Raw genomic sequence first — 20,513 nt, 5'->3', positions numbered from 1 at the left:
AAGATTCCATCTTTAAAACTTGTACAGTTTGTGCCAAACAGAATATATTTATGCAATGTGGTATTTGCTTAGTGAAGACATTTTGCTAATTGACATGAAATTGTGAAAGTGAGAAGTTCTTTCCTAGGCTGTGCAGAAAGTAGACACAGCCGCAGTTATTCTCATGCTGCTCAGTGCTATGTCCCAGGAGTGCAGTATTGCTGGTGAGCTGTAGATTTCTGTTTGGCTGGGCCTCATGGCAAGTGTGAAGTCACGCTCCTTTCTCAGCTGGCAGGGAACAAGTTACGCTGCAGCCAATTGCAAGAGAGTCTGTAGCATAAGCTCCTCCCCTCTCTGAGCAATCCGAGCTTTAGTCCCTCAAGATCTGTTAAGAATTTAGGTTTCCAAGATTCTCTCAGCACATAGACTTTGTGAAACATTGCAGAGCTGCCAGGATGGTCCGCAGAGAGCGAAAAGGTCACATGCCGGACTGTTGGGTTTGGCAGGAAAGGCCTTACAGATGGCCCACATTACATAATTGTAGCCCTTGAACTGTAATTGGCGGCACGGGAGACCAAACAGTACATGTATTCTTTCTGAGCACAGGGCGTGTTTGCTGTGACACTGTGCTCAGTGGCGTTTGGGTGCGGTGGAACGTCTCGATCCCAAACCTGTCGGGCACCGCTGGCAGCGGTCTGCTGTGTGAGGGGGGGTTGTCAGCCGCCTTTTTTTGTTACCCTGGTAATGCGGTTGACTTGAACAGTGCAGCGACCATGTGTGCTGGGCTGGATTGATCAGCACTACACTTGGTGCTGGAGGCAGGGTGACCAGCTGTGTTCAGCTGTGTCTCTCAACGGCAGTGGCAGGATACACGTGAGAGGACAACTCTTTCCTCAGAGCTGTTCTAGTCTTCTGCTTTTGCTGTCAGCACATTAGCTTGTGTGGGTGGTTGAGAGTGAATTAGTCCTGCCACACTCGTGACCTCAAAGGACCCCAGTCCAGAGCAAGACACAAATAAGATCTTGAGCGCACTGAAAACACACACACACACACACACATGCACGCACGCATGCACACACACACACACAAGTGGTATTCACTGGATGGGCACATGTGCTCTCATACAGGCACTCACAAATGTTGGTATCTATGAACGAATATACACGCACACACACAGATGGACATGCAGGAGGAAGCCATGAGCAAATGTTCTTGCATGCACATAAATAAATATTCACACTTTAACAGAGTTACGCATGTGCATTTCCTGTTATTGAAATAGTAAAATAACTCTTTTCTTTTTTCTTCAGATTAATTGTGTCACATTTCCTCTGCCTATGAATATGCCAGAACAGCAGCTCTTAAAACCCAGTGAGTGGAGCTACTGCGATTATTTCTGGGTAAGAGAAGACCTGTCGTTTGCCAACAGTGCTCCCCTTGACCACATGTTGGCAGTTACACCCAGGAACATGACTGCACCTCTGATTCAGAGCAGCAACCTCTTGAGATGTGGATGCGGATGCATGCATAATGCATCACATAGCACTGTCTTTCACAGTGTAATACACCTGCTGCCACTGTAGGAAAATGAATACCAGCCAATTATGTACTTATGTACAACGGGGATCATCTCTGGTTTCTACTCTGGGGTCTTACTCTGTAAATGTCTCAAATACCATGTGACGTGAATCTTAGTGTCCCATTTATCTGATGTTTTCTCAGCATTATGAAATGTTGTCACTTCAGTATCTCCCCCAAGAGAGACAGTGTCATGTAGGGGCAGCCCACACATGAACATTATCAGTCCCTATTTGCCTGTGTTTATAAGTGCACTATTTATGTTTTGTTCTGTAATGAAGTGATACCCATTATCACATTTAAGATCAAAGTAAATTAACATTTTTCTAATGCGAATGTATGCAGTTTGCAAAGGAATTTACGTTCCGTCATGTTTGTTGTCTATTTTTAGCATGCTTCTCATGTTTCTTTCCCTCTTCCTTCCATACGTAGACTGACAAAAAGGACCCCCAGGGAAACGCCTCTGTGTCTGGCTTCGAGGTTCTGCTTCAGAAGCAGCTGAAGGGTAAACAAATGCAGAAAGAAATGGCGGAGTTCATCCGAGAAAGGTGACTGAATTGATAAGGCCTACATTCTTAATGAATTAACACTGAATTAATTTTAGACAACAGAAGATGCCCCGTGTTTGTACAGTACACATATGCAAAATACATTAGACTAATCTGCACTATCCAATGCTGTCTGCCTATGCAGTGTTTTAGTTTTACTAGACAACGCAATTAAACTATGGACTATAAGCACTAAGAAATTTTTCATTTTCTGGGTATAATTGTTGTATATGTTTTCCTTTATTGCAAAAGGTACATAATGTCCTGTATTAAATGTGTATATTCAGTAGGAGTCCTATGCCATTTCAAAACTATAATAAATCAAATGCATTGCATTGTGTTAGTCCTGGAAAGTCTATCAGTTTCAATAGTATATTGTTTTATCAAAAGAACCAGAAGCATAGCTTCAGTAACCTCATATTGCAGGCAGGTATTGCCTTGTTCTTTTGTCCTTATTCCAATTGAATGAGCCTACATCAGCATATCAATATCTCTAGAAAGTTGGCAATCTGTTGAAAAGATCCTGTGTGTGGTTATTGTTGCACCACATGTGGTATATTTTTGGCCTGTTATTGAAATGCTTTTACCGTTGCCAAGATACCAGTCGCAATGCAATTGCAATAGCATCCGTCATTTCTTCAATTTATGTTCCTGTATTTGCCTGGCCCAAGCGCATTTGCGTTGCGCAAGGCTGTTTAGCAAAGTCCTGTGAACGTCAGAAATGTGAGCAATATGCAGCATTATTAGGTAAAGCCAGTGGAAAGAACACTCAAGTAAATATAGTTTTCAGATATGAGTAACACGACTGAGTAGCCCCAATAGCCGCAATGGTTGTACAGATTGGCATCACTAATCTTTAACGGTTTTTCCCTGCGCTGAACTGTCCTGCTCAACCGTCAAATGTCGGAAGTGTTGGATGCAAAATTATATTAAGTCTAATGAAAGGAAAGGACTCAAAAACGGTTGTTAATAGCCTGCTTTTTTTTCTTTATCAGAGCTCCTCTTGTTTTCATATCCGCTAATTACTAGAATTGCTAGAATTATGTTAAATACGTTAAACATGTTTCTAGTTTCTTGATTAGACTATGTTTACACGTATCCACATGACATTACAGAGTACATACACACTTCTAGTAATAGCACAAGAAATTGCACTACCCTATTAGCTCATTCCCCAAGCCTTGATTACCATTTTCCTCCTTTCCAGAATAAAGATTGAAGAGGAATATGCAAAGAACCTTTCAAAGCTCTCACAGATTCCCCTAGCTGCCCAGGAAGAAGGGTGAGTTTTATCATCTTCATTTATATCATCTCTCATTTGCATTTGAGTCAAAGGTATATGCTACAATAGCAGAATGAGTTTTATATATTGTTTTCTAGTTAAACCTCATGTAAAGCTGGGTAAGTATTGATTGTAAAATAATTAATAATTTAACGTGTACAAAACTTTAGCTGCTTTTTGAAAGAAATCTAAATTTTGGGCTTTTTGAACAACATAGTGTGACATTCTATTCTATGTTGTTTCATTCCAATATAACATTGGACATCTGTGACACTAAAGATTCTGATCCCCTCGTGTGCCATTATTTTCAGTGAACAAGGCCCTGTAGGCAGATGTGATGATACGTCATTGCACATGAGCTATACTTTTCATTTTCTTTGAACTCATGCATAAATCACCAGCAGACGGAAAACGGATTTTTGCAGGACCTGTTATAAAGTGTCACAATGAGAAAGAGAGATAGTTGTAACATTGGCCTATATGTAATTTGTATCAATAACAACTCTTAAACTCCAGGCTAGAACAATAACAGATAAATACAATTAAGAAATACATTTAAAAAATAAAATAAGTTATATACAGTACTTTCATATCCAGAAAAACTACTTTCTATGTAAATGTTCGCTGAAGTGAAAATTAAGGGTCTGTTAATCCTACCACAATACAAAAGTTATATTTTGAAAGGTTTTTCATACTTAGGATACAATCGCTGCAGTTAATTCTCCTGAGCATTTGGCTTTCTGGCTACTGTAATTATTCCAACACAGAGGTGTGGCTATAATTAAAGTGGTGTGTAGAAAGGCATAACTGGTAAACAACCTTGTGTGTTAACCATTAAATACTTCATTAATGTCTCATGATTTGGTATTACCACGATTTGACAACCTGTGGGTTATGCAATTGTTCTTTGATTAATGAAACAGGGAAAATGCAGTACTTTTTGGCTTCAGAGCTAACAGTATATCACTAGGCCCCCTGGCTAGAGTGAATGTTAAAAACAACAGCTGGCAAATCCACAAGTCCCTGAAAGAAATCATTTTAACCCCAAGAGTAAAACAAGCTAGCACTCACATTCTCTGATTAATAGTCTCACAAGATAGCAGCAAGTTTATGTCCAACCTAAATGGTTTCGTTTTGTCAGCTTCTTAGTTCTCACACTCTCTAAAAACGAATGACCAGACGAAACTAGTGCAGTATTATTATCAACTTCTTTCATCAACAAAACAAAAACTGAGAAAGATTGAATCTGATTGTTTTTCATACATTGTTGTTATCATACATTTCAGAATTGGAATGTGTTTTGGTTCTTTGTCAGAGTGGATGCTGCATTGTAACCTCTGTGAAAACATAAGGTATATAGTCCAGTGTACATGCTATATAGATGCAGTGTATATACGTAGTGGGGTCATTGGGTTTCTATATCAAGTGTAGAAGTGTGTGTGTCACAGTGCTGTAACAAGATTCCACTCTGCACAAATGTCTGTAGCTTGGTGCGCTATCATGGCTGAATGACCAAAAGGGGGTATTGTTTGTTATAAAATAGATTACGCCACTGAGGTCTACCCACCCTTTCCCAAAGACATTTAACACAGAACAATACTTGTATTATTCTGTCCATTCAGTTTCTTTGTGGAGAATGATGAATCATTGCTTTGCTAGCTGGTTCCTACATCCATGCTTGGAATCACTTGTTTTTTCATGAATTTACTTGTTGTGTGGCTGCAATGTAAAAGGCATTGTTCTGAAAGGGCATGTGACACTCCTGTACAATACTGTTTTGCTTTTTTCCCCACTTTACTAATCTGTAATTTACTATACTCGATAAATATGCAGACAAATACCCTGTATCATATACACAATACACCGGGGGGGATTTCAAAGGGATACTGTACTGTGTCGTTCACAGCACAAAGTGGGACTGACAAATGTACTGCTATTTTGTATTACTTCAAAAAGAATTTAATTTTGGCCTCTTTCCCAAGAGTATTGTTATATTATTATGGGTAATCTGTGGTGTGGTAACCTTTATATTTGAAGGGCATGATTTAAATTTGCCAACAGGAAATGTGGTGTTTTCATTCCCTGGAAAGGTATTTTTCAGTCTATTCAGTAATGGCCTACAAATTATTTTTAACTGAAATCAACAGAGCACCCTTGATAGCAGTGTCTATGGGGAATCTTATTGCCCATTGTGGAGTCACTGGACTCGAGGTCAGTGAGGAAAAACTCGGGGTCAGGACTTTGTTGAAAAAAAGGCCACTGAGGAAAATAGTGCTCTTCATATGGAAAGCACCCCTGGAATACTCAGTCCAAACATTTGTGGAATGTTTGTTCAGGGACAATAACAGCTGTAATTTAAGATTTTAGAAAAATAGTGTTTTTGGGCCAAATTAGGGAAATCTTTCAATGAGAAGCATGTGCATTTACCAAAAAAAAAAAAGAATCTAACACATTCTTCTCGTGACTGAGGGAAATTCTTGCACCTGGGTTCTATACATAGCATGTCTCTCAGAGGAGGTTTAACTGTTTATCACAGATGAAAAACACCCTGGAAGGTTCTTCTTCTGTTGATTATTCATTCTATGAATACTATTCAGTGGGAATTTATATTAAATATGATTTTCAGTCTTTAAATCTTTGTATTTATATTACTTGTTCATGTGTAGTTCCTCATATTATTTGTTTCTCATTCTGTCTGTTAGCAAAGATACTTAATTTATTGTATGTGCGTGTAGTGCATTGTACTTGTGCACTGTTTCCAGCTGATGGTTTACTGTGATAAGTAAGAGAGTAAGACTGGAGTCATTTGCAGGTCATCCAAGCTTTCAGTGAACCCTTTAGCTCCCTGACCCAATGTGCTGGGAACTGCTTTGTTCTTTGTGTTATATCACCGCAAATAAAACTTGACTTAAAGGTCAGATAAAGTGATGTTTTTATTATTGTATGTTATTGAATCATTTAATGTCAAATGTACCAGCTCCATTATAGACATTTATGGGAAAATTCACTGAAAGTATTTTTCCATAAAGCTGTTCTCATTGAAATGACTCCTGAGTTTTGTCAGTTCCATTCAGTTTCAGTTCAAACGATTACACTGTCTTGTGCTGAAAACACACATCGACAAAGTCATTTTTCTGTTTGGTTTTTCTTGAGCTTAAGAGATCAGAGAATCAGTCAAAACTAGTTTGGTTTGGTTTGGAATCATCAATCATAAATCAGTCAATCAACCATGCATGCATCATAATGCTCAGGGGACTGAATTTTGATGTGAATTTTATTTATAGTATGATTTTCATTAATTCTATAATTTATACAAAGCAAGAGGATTGTATCCCTTCAAACTCAAAATACAACAGGATTTTCAGCCTGTGATAAGATGGGCCTAGGTTAACATACACCTTGTGTACTCTACAGCCTCTTACAGCCTCAGTGTCGCAATGTCACTTATAGGCTACAAACCCAAGTGTCTTTTATAGACTAAGAAAGTGAGTGTGTCTTAGAGGATTAGGTACTGAGTGCTTTTGTTGGTATGACATGCCGCTATCTCTCTGCAGCACACTGGGGGAGGCCTGGGCTCAGCTGAAAAAGAGCCTGGCTGATGAAGCTGAGGTTCACCTGAAGTTCTCATCTAAGGTAATTTCTGAGGTGATTTTGACAACACGCTCATTATAAGGTGTTGTCATTTTTTTATTTGTATTCATTTTATTGTTAAACTCACCAGAAATTGGGAGAAACAGCAGCAATTTTCATAATGGGGCATGAGATGAAAAGAAACCGAAGGACACAGTAAATGCACCAAGCAGTGTCATGTTTTCTATGATAGCAAGCACAACTGTTATCATAAAAATAGATTTTTCCAATACATAACATAAACGGCTTAACAATGTCAATACTGTATTGTTTTTACAGTACTGTTTTAAATTGTGTTTTTCCTTTTATTACAAATTGATAGACTAAAAAGAACAATAGGGAAGTATATTTTACTTTCATATGCACACTATGACTTCCATATGGATTTGCTTTTATTTCGCTCTGCTATTCCATCCCAGCTCTGAAAGGGTTACAGTTGCCAACTTTAACTATTAAAAAAGTCATGTTGTTTTCCATTTTGAAGTTTATAGTTTTCACCCCATTTGGAAATTTTCAGCAACTGTGCCTCTCGTTTTACAGCCCCACATTCCATGCAAGTAGCACTCCTGCTGCTGCTAATCTGTGTGCACTTTTCTGGTGCATTCACCCATAAGCCAGTGAATATTTTCCACAATAAACCTGTGCTGCAGGAGAACCAGCACTGGTGGGAAGAGCTGTTCCACTTTTTCTAAAAACCGCTGGTAGCCTGGGAGCATTTACCTACGTAACATCAGCTGAGTTAAACCCGCTGTGGCCCCGTCAGGATGAAGCCAACTGTGTCCCAAAGACTCATGGTCATAGTTGACTAATAAAGTACTGTAGGATCAAACCTACAATGTGTCGGCTGTAGGGCCTGCCACTTTTACTGGCGTCTATTTTGCCTTAGCATCACTGACTTATTGACATATCTACTGTGGAAAAAGGTTTCTCATTGAAGATGAATGTCATATAGCAGGAAATGTGATACTGTACATGTATGTCTGAATGGACACCATTAGCAGGGCTTTCTGTGTGTGCAATCATAGTATCTAGCACAATTCATGTAACAGAACATAACATAACACTACATAATGACAAGAACTGGCCATTGAGCCCAAAAATGCCCCATTTTCCTAACTAAATTGTACCTAGTGCTCTGATTACCTACAGGCTAGATAGTATCCAACACCGTATCAAGCCTGGTCTTGAGAACCCCCAGAGTTTCTGCCTCTACTATATGACCTGGCAGGCTATTCCACACATTCATCACTCTGTGTATTTTCACATTGCATACTGTGCATATGGAAGCTGTAGCTTGCCTGACAGAAAGGTCCTGGACCATAGCTCAAAATATCGGATATTTATTTTTTGCTTTATAGAGGGGAGCCATGACCAGACACCACATGTGTAACATACTGGCGGGAATGGGGTCATGAGGTGTGTCCTATGTTGCTTACTTCCTCATATTTTAAAGTTGCCTCATGCCAGGTGCGGAGCTCCTTATGGTGTTCTGCTTATATGAACCTCAATCCATTAGTGTGTCCTCTCATAGTGGGAGCAGAGTTCTTTCTAATGAAGACCTAGCCATTTTAAGATTTCCAAAGAGCCAAAAACACAACTTTGTTAAGAAGGCCAGAGTTAGATTGAAAACCAAACATAAAATTGGCCCAGTGAATCTCCTGCATTTACATTTTAAAAACAAACAAACAAAAGACATTGGCAATCAGGACTGACTTGCCAGGAAGACATTTGTAAATATTCACATATATCATCTACTGGTAATACCTTGTATTAACATTGAGTAAATTGTATCTTTTAGTAATGCAATCGCTAAGATGGCGTTCTTGCTCCTGAGATATTCAAACATGAAACAAAACACTATGTGTGGTTATGAGAAATTATGGTAAGTTTGAACAGACTTCATTTGTCAGTAAAGTACACAATCCATGGTTTGGCCACAGCGCAATGGAAGTTAAGTTAATGCAAGTTACATTTTCTGTCTCTTATTTTTCTTACTCATATTACTCTTTTCTTGTGTGTTGTAGTACTTGTGTACAGGCATCTTTGTCATGGTTGGAATTTTCCGCTTTTCTTGATGTTTTGCAGCTTCAAAGTGAGGTGGAGAAACCCCTCCTTACATTCCGGGACAACTTTAAAAAAGACTTGAAGAAGTTTGACCACCACATTACTGATCTCAGAAAGCAGCTGGCTAGTCGGTACGCAGCAGTAGAGAAGGTAGGGGACCGGACAAAACTATGTCACACTGCTGAACTTGACTCTGTATCTTGTAAAGCCAGCTTTTTTCTGTTGTGCTGCATTATTTTCACACCATTTCACATATTTTTATTTGAATGAGAAGGAAATTAAGCTTACTACTGAACAGTATCCATTTATTCTTATTATATATGACAAGTCAATGATTAAAAGTACAAAGTATGATATGGTAAATTATATAGAATGCAAATTTTACACCTCCAGGCAAACAACACTCCATATTATTTATTTCCCAGCTGTTAAAAATGTTTGTCACTTTCAGTGCAATCTGTTAAAGTGGAATTCTATTAGAGCTTTCCCATGTTGAGCTATTTTAGATGTGACTGCTATACTGCAGATTTCAATATTGGCCTGTTTTATCTCAAGCACATACTGTAAGAAATGACTTATTCAGGCCTCTATTGTTTTCTTACTGTACACTTGTCACCATATTTTGACTTGCTGCTTTGTTGAATCTCGGCCAGCAGACTCAGAGTCTGTCAGAGTCAGAGAGTGTTCCTTCCTTTTGATGTTCTGGAATTTCAGAAATATTGTCAGATATTTGCGGCTCTTTCACAATGGTATTTGGCCATTTCGTGGTGCAAGAATGTGTGCTGATACCATAGATAATCAGATATCCATACACTTCACACAGACATTTACAAGTCAGGCACATTACCAAAGTTGTACCATTTTAATAATGATGCTTAGAACACATCATAAAGATACAATAAATCAGCCATTCTACAAAGACAAGGAGGAAAAAAGGCATTTTGAAATAAACAGAATGCTTGAGTAATACCCACGTCTGGGGAAAAAAGAAGATGAGGTTTGCTGGGAGTACACATTGAATATGGAATAGATAGACAGGTCTGAGGTCGACAGTGAATGACTCATACTGTTCTGTATACTTCAAGGCCCGCAAAGCCCTAGCGGACAGGCAGAAAGACCTGGAGGTTAAAACCCAGCAGCTGGAGATCAAACTCAGCAACAAGACAGAGGAGGACATAAAGAAGGCCCGACGGAAATCTACACAAGCAGGTCAGAAGTCATCAGGAGGTCCACTTGTGCTGCAGATTACATTGAAAGCTATTTAATAATGTAGACATAACATCTCAGGTCTATTGTTCAAGTGCCTGATATGTATTTAGAGCTGATGTGTATTTTACTGAGGATGGATTAATTTATTAAATATAGCTCAGGTGAAATAATTGTGCAGGTGCAGCAATGAAGAATGTGGAGATACCAAACCATTTGCCTTTATTAATGATTTTCAAGCAAATCATTTTTCTGGTTGTTTTATGACAGATTAATGTCTCATATACAGTATATGCCTCAAGATGATAGGTAGAAACAGTGGCAATGCTGGAAGCAGTCTTTATTTAGCCAGTATTTCCCGTTTCTATATGCGATAGACCTTGGAAAGATGTTATGCTCTATTTTAATGCTGTAGTAATGGGTGTAGGCTACCACTTTAGTCCCCTGTGGCTAATCTTTTGGCAGCAGTGAGGAACAGTTTAAATGAGGGGCTTGTCCTGTCGAGGTCAGCCATTCTAAACTCAGGAAGATTGGCAACGCAAACACATACTCTGAAATAAAAGGTTGGGGGGAGGGGGTGGCTGTGGGAGGAAAGCGTATGCTCCAGACAGATTATTTCACACTGCCTGAAGAGGTTTAAAATTTTGAAAAGAGTCTTGTGTGCATAAACAGATAAGGCCTTCTGGAGTGATGGTGCTGTCTGAAGTAAGCATGGTGAGAACATTCCATATGGGCTGCACGCATGTTTTAAACACCGGACTGTTGGGCAGGAATCTTAGAGACTGGTCGTTATCAGGAGGAAAAACACGAGAGCTTCAGATAATGATTACAGAGGTTAGCTGTCAGAGATTAGTGTGAGATGTCTGAGAGGGTGCAGGAAGCAGAGTGTATGTCTGGCCACTGGCACCCTCTGCCCCAGCAGAGAGCTGAACATTCCGGGGAATCGATGTTGAAACACAGGAACAGGAACTTGATGACTAACGAATGTACTCTGAGATGAGCAGTGAAGGAAATGAAATGAAATGTATGTAATGAGGAAGAACATGTAGAAAACCCCAGTTTTAACAAGCAGTGTTTTTAATGGACACGTCATGAAGACTGTTTAAAGTACCCATGTCCAAAGTTTATGTATTTATTTATTAATTTACTTTTTGTGCAATATAAAACATGATATAAAACGCATCTCAAATACTGTTTTTCACAAGAATAAACTGATCACTCACTGACATGGGGAATGGAACCAATTCAATTCTAATGACATATACACAGAATATGAAAAAAGTCCACATTTGTAATCAGATGCATGCTGCAGTCCACAGTATGACAGATGGCACTTGAAAACAACACATGCAGATATCATGCTGTATTTTTTAGCTGTTCTACTCACAGGGGTAGTCACTGCTTTCATCAGATGCTAGTACATAGCTAGACTGAAACTAGCCTGCATCACTGATCACTTTTTAAACATTTTCTAAAGATTTAATACGGTCTAATACAGATTTAATGATTACATTCAAAGTGAGATATAATTTGCTCTTGTGCAGATTTGAATTGATTCTCTCACTCTGATAGCCCCTGCTAGATATATAAAATAATAATTTCTGGCCAAGGGAGGCACTTTTGGCTCTGCTTAGGTAGATCATCAGAAGTAAATTAAATTCATGAACCTGTGCATTCACCGATTGTGAGTGTGAAAGTTCTGTTTTTGTGAACTCTTTGTGATTTGGACAGCATTACAAAGCTGGAATCCAAATGAGGTAACTTCAGACTTGCAACTGCAGAATCATGTTGCCAACAACACCAACTCCAGAATATTAGCAGTAATGTGACACATATATTGTTTGTGAAGGAAAAATGGAGCCTTGAAATCTGAAACAGACAAGAGTGCTTCACTTTTTCCAGCTGTACCGAGTTCCAGACAGTGTGTACCAACTGCTAGGCATTGCAAATATCACACCTGAAAAGAATTAACATATTTTACTGTATGGCAGTGATATTCCCCCCATTTCTGTACTTTTTTCACCAAATGTGTACATCATATTTCCTAGTTTTGGTCATGCAGTTTTTACCTTAAATATGTACAATCCAGACAACCTGATAAACAATTTCAGCCTCACCCATGTCATGCAATAAGTTTCAGTTTCAGAATAAGCTAACTATTGCAAGCTAATAAATAAAAATCTCTCACTTGAGTCAGACTGAAAACATGTTGCATCATTCAGCAACATAAAGTAACAAAAATAACATTGAGTGCAATTGACAAAACTTTTAGGCTATTATGCTGCATTTGTGTTCCAAGAACCCTTTACCCAAACATGATTCACAAATCTTTTGCCACGTTTTCTCTCTTGGAGTATTTAAATTCCTTTTGAGTACGATGAATAGTGTATGGACTAAAATGTGGGACTTAAAAAGGTTTTTTTAAAAATGTTTTAAAAATAAATAATGGAGCCATTTATAAACACTGTTTATAAACACTGTATATGTTAAAGTTGCCCCAGATTTATATGGGGATTGGGGAATTCAGTCATGTGGTAGGAAGCCATGTGATGATGCATAAACATGGTCACTGGCGCCACCTGTTGGAAAAAAAACTATATACATCTTTTTGCAGTAACTACGCTGGGTGGGTTTACCAGACTACCACTGTTCTCAATTATATGTGCCCTCTTCTACAGGGGATGACCTGATGCGCTGTGTTGATCTTTATAATCAGTCCCAGTCCAAATGGTTTGAGGAGATGGTGACCTCAAGTCTGGTAAACTCAAGTCTTTGTTTTCCTGCTTGTGTTGTGCTAGCTTTTGATAACATTTTAACTGCAGAATCTGTCATTATTCAGATTAATTAATCTTTTGTATGCTAACTGCACAATGTAATACACGTCTGTCTCTTTCTGTTTGTATTATATAGGAATTGGAGAGATTGGAGGTAGAACGTGTGGAGATGATAAGACAGCACCTGTGTCAGTATACAACGCTACGACACGAAACAGACATGTTCAACCAAAGTGTAAGGAAACCTTTCAAAGGGACAGATTTCAGTCATAAGCTTCAGCCATTAGCAACAACACATAAGTACATTCCCTATATTAAACCACACATTTTACTGCCTTCCCCTGCTTGTTAATACAAATAGCCTGCTCCTCCAAACAGCAAATCACATGGCTGCACCTCAATATATAAAGAAAGCAGACATGGTAAAGAGGTTTATTTGTTGTTTGACCAAACATTAGAATGGGTGATCTAAGTGTGATCCAAGTGACCATAGTATTATTGTTGGTGCCAGACATGGTGCTTCAAGCATCTCAGAAACAGCTGCCTTCCTGGGATTTTCAATTCACTGCAGTCTCAAAAGTTTACAGAAAATGGTGCAGGGAACAAAAAAAAAAACTCAGTGAGCAGCAGCTCTGTGGGCAGAAACACCTCATTAATGACAGAAGTCAGAGTAGAATGGGCAGACCCATTCAAGTTAAAAGAATGGCCACAAATACTCAAATACATACAGTGGTGTGCAGAAGGACACATTTAACCTTGAAGCGAATGGCCTACAGCAGTAGAAGTCCACTCCTGTCAGCTAAGAACAGTAAAACGAGGCTACAGCATGGCATGTTATCACCAAAACTGGATGATTGAATATAAATATCTTGTGTTGTTATGTCAGGACATCCACCTGTGTTACATTAACTTGGTGTAATGTAATGGATGTAACACTAAGCAAGGTTAACAATAATCCCAACCTCACAGAAGACCATGTTGAGCACACAGTGATATATACAAAGGGTGGGAGTTACATCTATGCTACATTATGCTATGCACAAATACACGCATAGCACAGGCTACAGGGTCTCACCGGGCAGCCAGAGTGTAGGTCCAGAACCCATGCTGGAGTGGAAATGGTCCTCTCTTCAAAAGTCTGGCCACCAGCCCCTCACAGATTCAAAATAACAATGGAGATAAACACTGCCTACCCCTTGCAACCTGTGCTCTTTTCCAAAATAATTTTCTGTAACTAAGGAGAAATAGCATGTACAGCAGATGATCTAGGAAGCGTGTTATAGAAAAAGTTGTTGGTAAGTGCAGAATTTTTGGTAGTCAGCAGAATCAGTGAACAATGGACAGCAGACTGTCAGATGCAGATGCAGATTATCTATATAGTCCTGCATCTTTTTACTTATGCTGCTCCACGACAGTCTTCAGAATCCTCAATAGCAGGCATGGGTCTGGGAATGTTTTCAGCACCTTGTTGAATCCTTGCCAGGAAGAATTCTGGCTGTTCTGGAGGCAAAAGGGGTACTAGATAGGTATATTTAATAAAGTGTATAAGTTGTATAATAAAGTGTACCTAATGATCCACCACAGACAAGATATTGCGCACCTGATGCAGCAACCATTACTACTTATCACTATTGTGTGGCCAGCACAGAAAGAATCAATTCTAATTTTAAGATAGCTGTTTCTTTTCCCTGATTAGTTTTTTCATGAAAGGACTTGGATTTTTGCATCTTGATACCCACAACATTATAAAAGCCACCCAGAAGTTATAATCAGCCATAGTTGGAATATTGCAAGTACCGTATTAGACTGAATAACTTCAATGGGTTTAGTCTAATCCAGAATAATGTGGGCTTCATGTTTCAAGGTTCGAACATATCCCTCCCCTTATTCTTCTTGCCCTGGGAGTCCTGCATAGTTAGGAGAGGTGGGAGAGAGCCTATACTGACACTGTGTAGAAGTTGAGAGAGCCAGAGTGGTCTCTCAGGAGCAATTATTTATAACTGAGTTTCCAAAATATTTCCAGCTGTCAGACTTTGCAGCAAGTGTTGACGTGTTGCTTCTGTCCAATCCAATACGTGGGATACAATACCTGACTATGCTTCATTCTACCACTAGGGGCCACCCAAGTAAAGAATAGCAAGTTTAACTGGCGAGTATACTATTTTGCAGACTGTTACATTCTAGAGTACCTTTTCTTCATCAGGTGTTACCAGTAAGCTAGTTAAATCTTTTGTACCAGCCAAACCTTCCATTCTGAACTGGACTCCAGAAAGAAAGCTGAATTATAGCTTGTCTTGCTGTTTCAAACTTGAGTATCAGTTAACTTTGGTGTAAAAGAGAAGGTGGATCAGCATACCTCCTCCCTTGTCCTGTGATGTCTTTCTGGTCTTTCACCTGAGATGCCCTCAGGGCAAAAAACTACAGTCTCCATCCTCCTCTTTTATGTATGCAGAGCAGGAAGCGCAAGGTGTTGGCCGATGTTACCATGTATTCTGTCTACAGCCTCATCTGCAATACAAAGGCATCATGTTCCCCTCTGATTAGTACATTATAGATTCACTCAGTGCGTCAGTGAGTCAGTACAGGTCAAACATCAAAGGATAGTCTTCTATAAATAAATATTTCTGTTAGTTACCCATCCCCAAGAAGTATCAGATGACTTTTTAAGCTGTTAGTGCAATATCCCTGTATTAAGTAGGGACATCTAAAACAATAAGAAAAAACAGGGATGGCAGTAATGAAATGTGACCCGTTTAATTGGTGGAAAAACCTGCATTCATAGCCTGGGGTAAAATACATGCAGTTAAGTCTGTACTGGGCAGGCTCATTGCCAACTTTGACATACTGGGTTGGTTTAGTTGTTAATGATGCCTGTAAGTTTAGCAGACATTGTAGAACTAGCATGAGTTTTATTGGAACACAGTTGTTTGGAGAGATTCCTACAAGCATACTATAATTGCTGCCACTTGGGTCTACCAACTAGATGTCCCTGGTCCGGGTGCACACCCACATAAACACATATAAATACACACAAACACATGTTAAACCTAGTCAAGTACACAGATTAATACATGGATTCCTTTTTCTGACTAATAAACACTTTTTCTTTAGTTGAATTAACTCACATGCGTTTGTGATATTTAGACGGTGGAGCCGGTGGACCAGCTTCTCCAAAACGTGGACCCAGCCAAAGACAGAGAGCTGTGGGTGAATGAACACAAAACTGGGCAACTCCGGCCGGTGGACATGGAGATCTAAATGAGTCACACCTGGAGCCACACTGTCCTCCGAGGGCCACAGAGAAGCACAGGGTGTGGCTTCGCTTCAGGATCACCCACATCTCACAGGAACATTCCAAACTCAGAGCCTGAGACTATTAACGGCAACACTCCATGTACTGTACCCATGGCTACAAGGCGAATATTTTAGTGTCATTATATTTTTGGATCAATATTTAAGGCATTAGCCAAGGCTGTATTAGTGACCAACCAGAAATCTGGACTTTAAAATATGTATTAGTCAGCATATTATTCACATTACTGGGCATATATGAAGGCTTTTCATAATGGCTGCATTCTTCATTTAAGAATTTGCTTGGAACAAAAGACGTATGGTGTTTAAGGCCTGGATCACAGAAACAGTGGGTTTTCTGTAGGGTCTAGATTATGATGAATCTTGTGCACCTCCTGTTCTAAGTCAACTTTTATTTATCACTTTTTGAGGAAATGTGAAGTTTTCAATTTTCAATCCTGAGCATTAGTTTTTTAAATGCCTTTCCCCCTTTTTCTCCCCCATTTTGTAATGCCCAACTGCATATATTTCAGGACTCATTGCTACAACCAGCTATCCATTCAGGAATAATTTTATGTCAGCTGCTGGTTTTACATAACAGCTTGCAAGATTCCCAGTCGGACAGAGGTGGTTGCAAGTGTGCAATAAGGCAGTGTAATCCCAATTTTGTAACACTATGCGGGGCTGCTGTTCACAACCGGATTCCAAACCAGACTGTGGGGCCCATCCATGATATCAGTGTCTTACCAGGATGAGCCACTCAACAGCCCCCAGTCATGTGTTTTTTGTTTTTAAAATGTGTTACATGTTGCACAGTTCAGACAGCACAGCACACCTGAATTGTTTTTTTTTTTTGTTTTTTTAACCATAAATGCGACCCCTTGTTAAATTGTTTCATTAATCAGATAGGTAATGTTGCTAATATCTGCTAATTTACAAGGGTTTATGTTGCTTCACCTTGTAATTACCACCAGATGCTGTCTTAATGGATGCCTTATTTGTTGATCCTAATTTATAGTATTGTCCATGTTTCATAGAGTCTTTTCTGTTCAAACTGAGATTGCTTGCAGATGCATACAGTTCATCTTGCTCTAATTGCCTGCTTTGCAATACTGGTCACAGGCGAGTATTTAATTATAATTTCTTCCAGTGCCTTTGGTCTAAGCAAGGAAATTGATAAACTAATGTACAATCCCTTCCTAAAATGTTTCTTCACCCACACAGTTGACATTAACATGGCAGTCTCACTGTGTGTCTGTGCATGTTTGGACCATACTGTATAGCACATGATATTCTGTGCCCCACTATATTCCTGGCTTCACAAGGAATCAAAATAGAAGAATAATTGTATGTATGTTATCTATATTACATGCATTTAAATATAAATATATTAGTGAATTGTGAACTGAAGTAAAGAAGGTTAACTGAGTTCCTGTATGCATAAATAGACAATGTACACACATGTACACACACTTGTAAATTAATAAATATTCCCATTATACACTATGTCCTGTTTAGGGTTGACAACTGATCATATGTGGAAGGCTGAACAGCAATTCCTCATTCAGCCACTAAACTCCACTTACTATATGCATTTCCACTTCTTGTGGTGTAGACTAAATTATAATTTTATTGACCTTATTTTTATTAATAACTTCTGTATGGATGCAAACAATCCAGAATCACTAAGAAATACATTCAGAAATCATGAAGAGGTTACTTCAGTTAAACGTTATATGGATTCACAATATGTAAAATGAAGCTATTTTATTAATTTTCAAATGTTATCTTGCAGGCCACTTTTAAAGTATGCAACATGATTGTAATGGCAGGACTAAATTTATCTCATTTTAACATAAGGACATTTTATAGGGGTTCGGGTGACGGTATATACACTTCTAAGGCAGCTGCTACTTTTAATTAAGCACAGATTCAGGGAAACTTCTTCATTCACACACATCCTCAATATGAAGTCAGTTTGCATAAATGATTAATGGAGGCAAATTTCTTTATGTGTATGACTAAATACCAAAACCATCCTCAAATTATGGATTTGTATTTCATACAGGAAATACTGTCCATGATATTGGAAGAGACCAGAGTAGAGATACTCAAGATTCTGTCCTCAGTATGGAGTGTGGGATTTCTAAAACTACATCTACAGGTGTACCATTCAAGTCATTGCCGTGTATTTTAAATGTTATATATACATAATTCAACTTTAGAAAAACTGGATTCATCCTTTGATTGTGATTACATTGTGTGAAGGCCATATATATTTTAAATATTGTAAGAAAAAAGGTTTAGGGTGGGTTTAAGTTGGCTAGTGTTTCTTGTGTTAATGAAACAATATGCAAAGCAAATACAAATTTCCAAATTGTCAAGAAAAAAGAGGAAAAATTGTTTAACAAAAGAAATGTTTCTTGTCTTGTCAGTCCCTGCAAGTACCACGTATGTTCAGTTGAGCATGCATAATTTTGAATGTCAACTAGGATTTGTCAATACTCTGAAATGGTTCTGTAATCTGACAATCTAAGGATGGAAGGACTAGCTTCTATGAAATTTGAAGATGGCTTTGGCACTGCTAGCAAAGAACATGCAGCTGTCGTAAGATGTGATCTGTGGGGCACTGCACGTGGAATGTCTCTGGTTTAGACGCCATGGTGATGATCTGTGCCTACAAGGTTAAATATAGGGAAAATGTTTCAGATCGTGTCTCCCTTGAGGCATTATTCCATTTAATCTATATTGTTCAGTTTTGTTTTGTGAATATTGATTATTTTTTGTCTTTTGAGAGAAGCCCTTGCACTTTCATACTGATATGCTGTCCCCAGAGTTTATAATTTTTTTTTTTTTAATTCTGCAATTATCCATTTTGAATGGATCCTTGAAAAACAATTAATAATTTCCTTGCGACTGCAACATGTGCAGCTCAATGGTATTTTATTTTGTGACCAATGTGAGACCAAAGAGGATATTTCCTCATCCATTTTAAAGCAAAGCTCCAGATGTACAATTGGTATGACTGCTCAGTCATTCTACTATTTGCAGTGTATGTCATTTCCATTGTATCACACAAATTCATCAGGATTTTTAAAATGCCTGCCATGATACTGAACAACCAGAACATGCTCTATACAGGCCTTCTGAAAACCAGTGACTGCCACAGTAGGCACAGTTGCCTGAGGCAACCATACTTGTCTCAGAGTTCCTTGCTTGACATACTATGGAAGATTGAACATGAAGGCACTGGTGATGGCTTTCAGCTTAGACTGCTAACTAATGGATAGTTGTTGTTTTCTTTTTTTCTTTATATCTCAATCCTCTGATTGTAAATGACCATAGATTATGTTTTGGTTAAGCTGAGGTAAAGATGTGGTCATAGCAACAGTATATTTGTATGTATTTCCCATCACAACTCACAGTTATTATTTTGATACTACTGTGGATATGGCTGCTCTGTTTAAATAAATTTTAAAAAAACAGGGATCTCCTTTCTTTAAATTGCCATACTGTGCAATCCAGAACAAAAAAAATATATTCTCAGTGGTCAAAAAATTACTAAAAATTATATATATAATATAGATGTGTTGCAAAACCGCAGCCAAGATTTGTCGTAGGAGGGGTACAGATAATATATTAAACCTATTTTACACAATGCTTATTTTTATACAGAAATTAACAGGAACACTGTTTTGTTCTTTATTCCTTTTCAGAGAACTTTTAACAGGATAACATTATCAACTACGTTTATATTTAATCAATCACTAAATCAGCAGCTTTTTTTCCCATTGAATTACCCTAAGTATTACTGATGTATATGTAATTACTGTTTCATATTGATACCTAAATGTTGTGTAAAGTGTAATATCGAAATCTGATTCTGTTGAAAGTATGTAACTAGAACATTGAAAGTTTTAAAAGATTGTAAATGAAGATATAACTGCTCTTCAGTGAATGTTTTGCATTACTATAAAACATTGATTAAATTGGATGTTAAAACTACTGTGTACAGTTTCTGATATGGTCCTAAGGCTTTCTCAGAGTAAATCTCAAAAGATTTTATTTTATAAAATGTTTTGTATTAGTTATATTTATGTTGTCTCTGAACATTGCACGCTTTCCATTGTATTAACAACAGGACTAATGCTTTATGTTAAT

General features: G+C 38.3%; 1 protein-coding gene across 3 annotated transcripts in view; it reads left to right on the top strand.

Moving 5' to 3' along the window:
- Positions 1–20,357, top strand: part of LOC135248417 (growth arrest-specific protein 7-like) — an 85,535-nt gene extending 65,178 nt beyond the window's left edge. For all 3 annotated transcript variants that reach the window (XM_064323042.1, XM_064323044.1, XM_064323043.1), the window contains 9 exons: positions 1,290–1,379; positions 1,990–2,105; positions 3,313–3,387; positions 6,942–7,020; positions 9,103–9,231; positions 10,167–10,290; positions 12,966–13,045; positions 13,198–13,296; positions 16,206–20,357. In XM_064323042.1, coding sequence (XP_064179112.1) covers positions 1,290–1,379; positions 1,990–2,105; positions 3,313–3,387; positions 6,942–7,020; positions 9,103–9,231; positions 10,167–10,290; positions 12,966–13,045; positions 13,198–13,296; positions 16,206–16,319 — 906 coding nt within the window. In that variant the 3' untranslated portion in view covers positions 16,320–20,357. The remainder of the gene's footprint in view (positions 1–1,289; positions 1,380–1,989; positions 2,106–3,312; positions 3,388–6,941; positions 7,021–9,102; positions 9,232–10,166; positions 10,291–12,965; positions 13,046–13,197; positions 13,297–16,205) is intronic.
- Positions 20,358–20,513: the final 156 nt, after the last annotated feature.

Source organism: Anguilla rostrata, chromosome 2 (genome assembly GCF_018555375.3).
Source record: "Anguilla rostrata isolate EN2019 chromosome 2, ASM1855537v3, whole genome shotgun sequence".
NCBI lineage: Eukaryota > Metazoa > Chordata > Actinopteri > Anguilliformes > Anguillidae > Anguilla > Anguilla rostrata.
The sequence above is the reverse complement of the archived record's forward strand: the minus strand, read 5'-3'. Positions and strand labels throughout refer to the sequence as shown.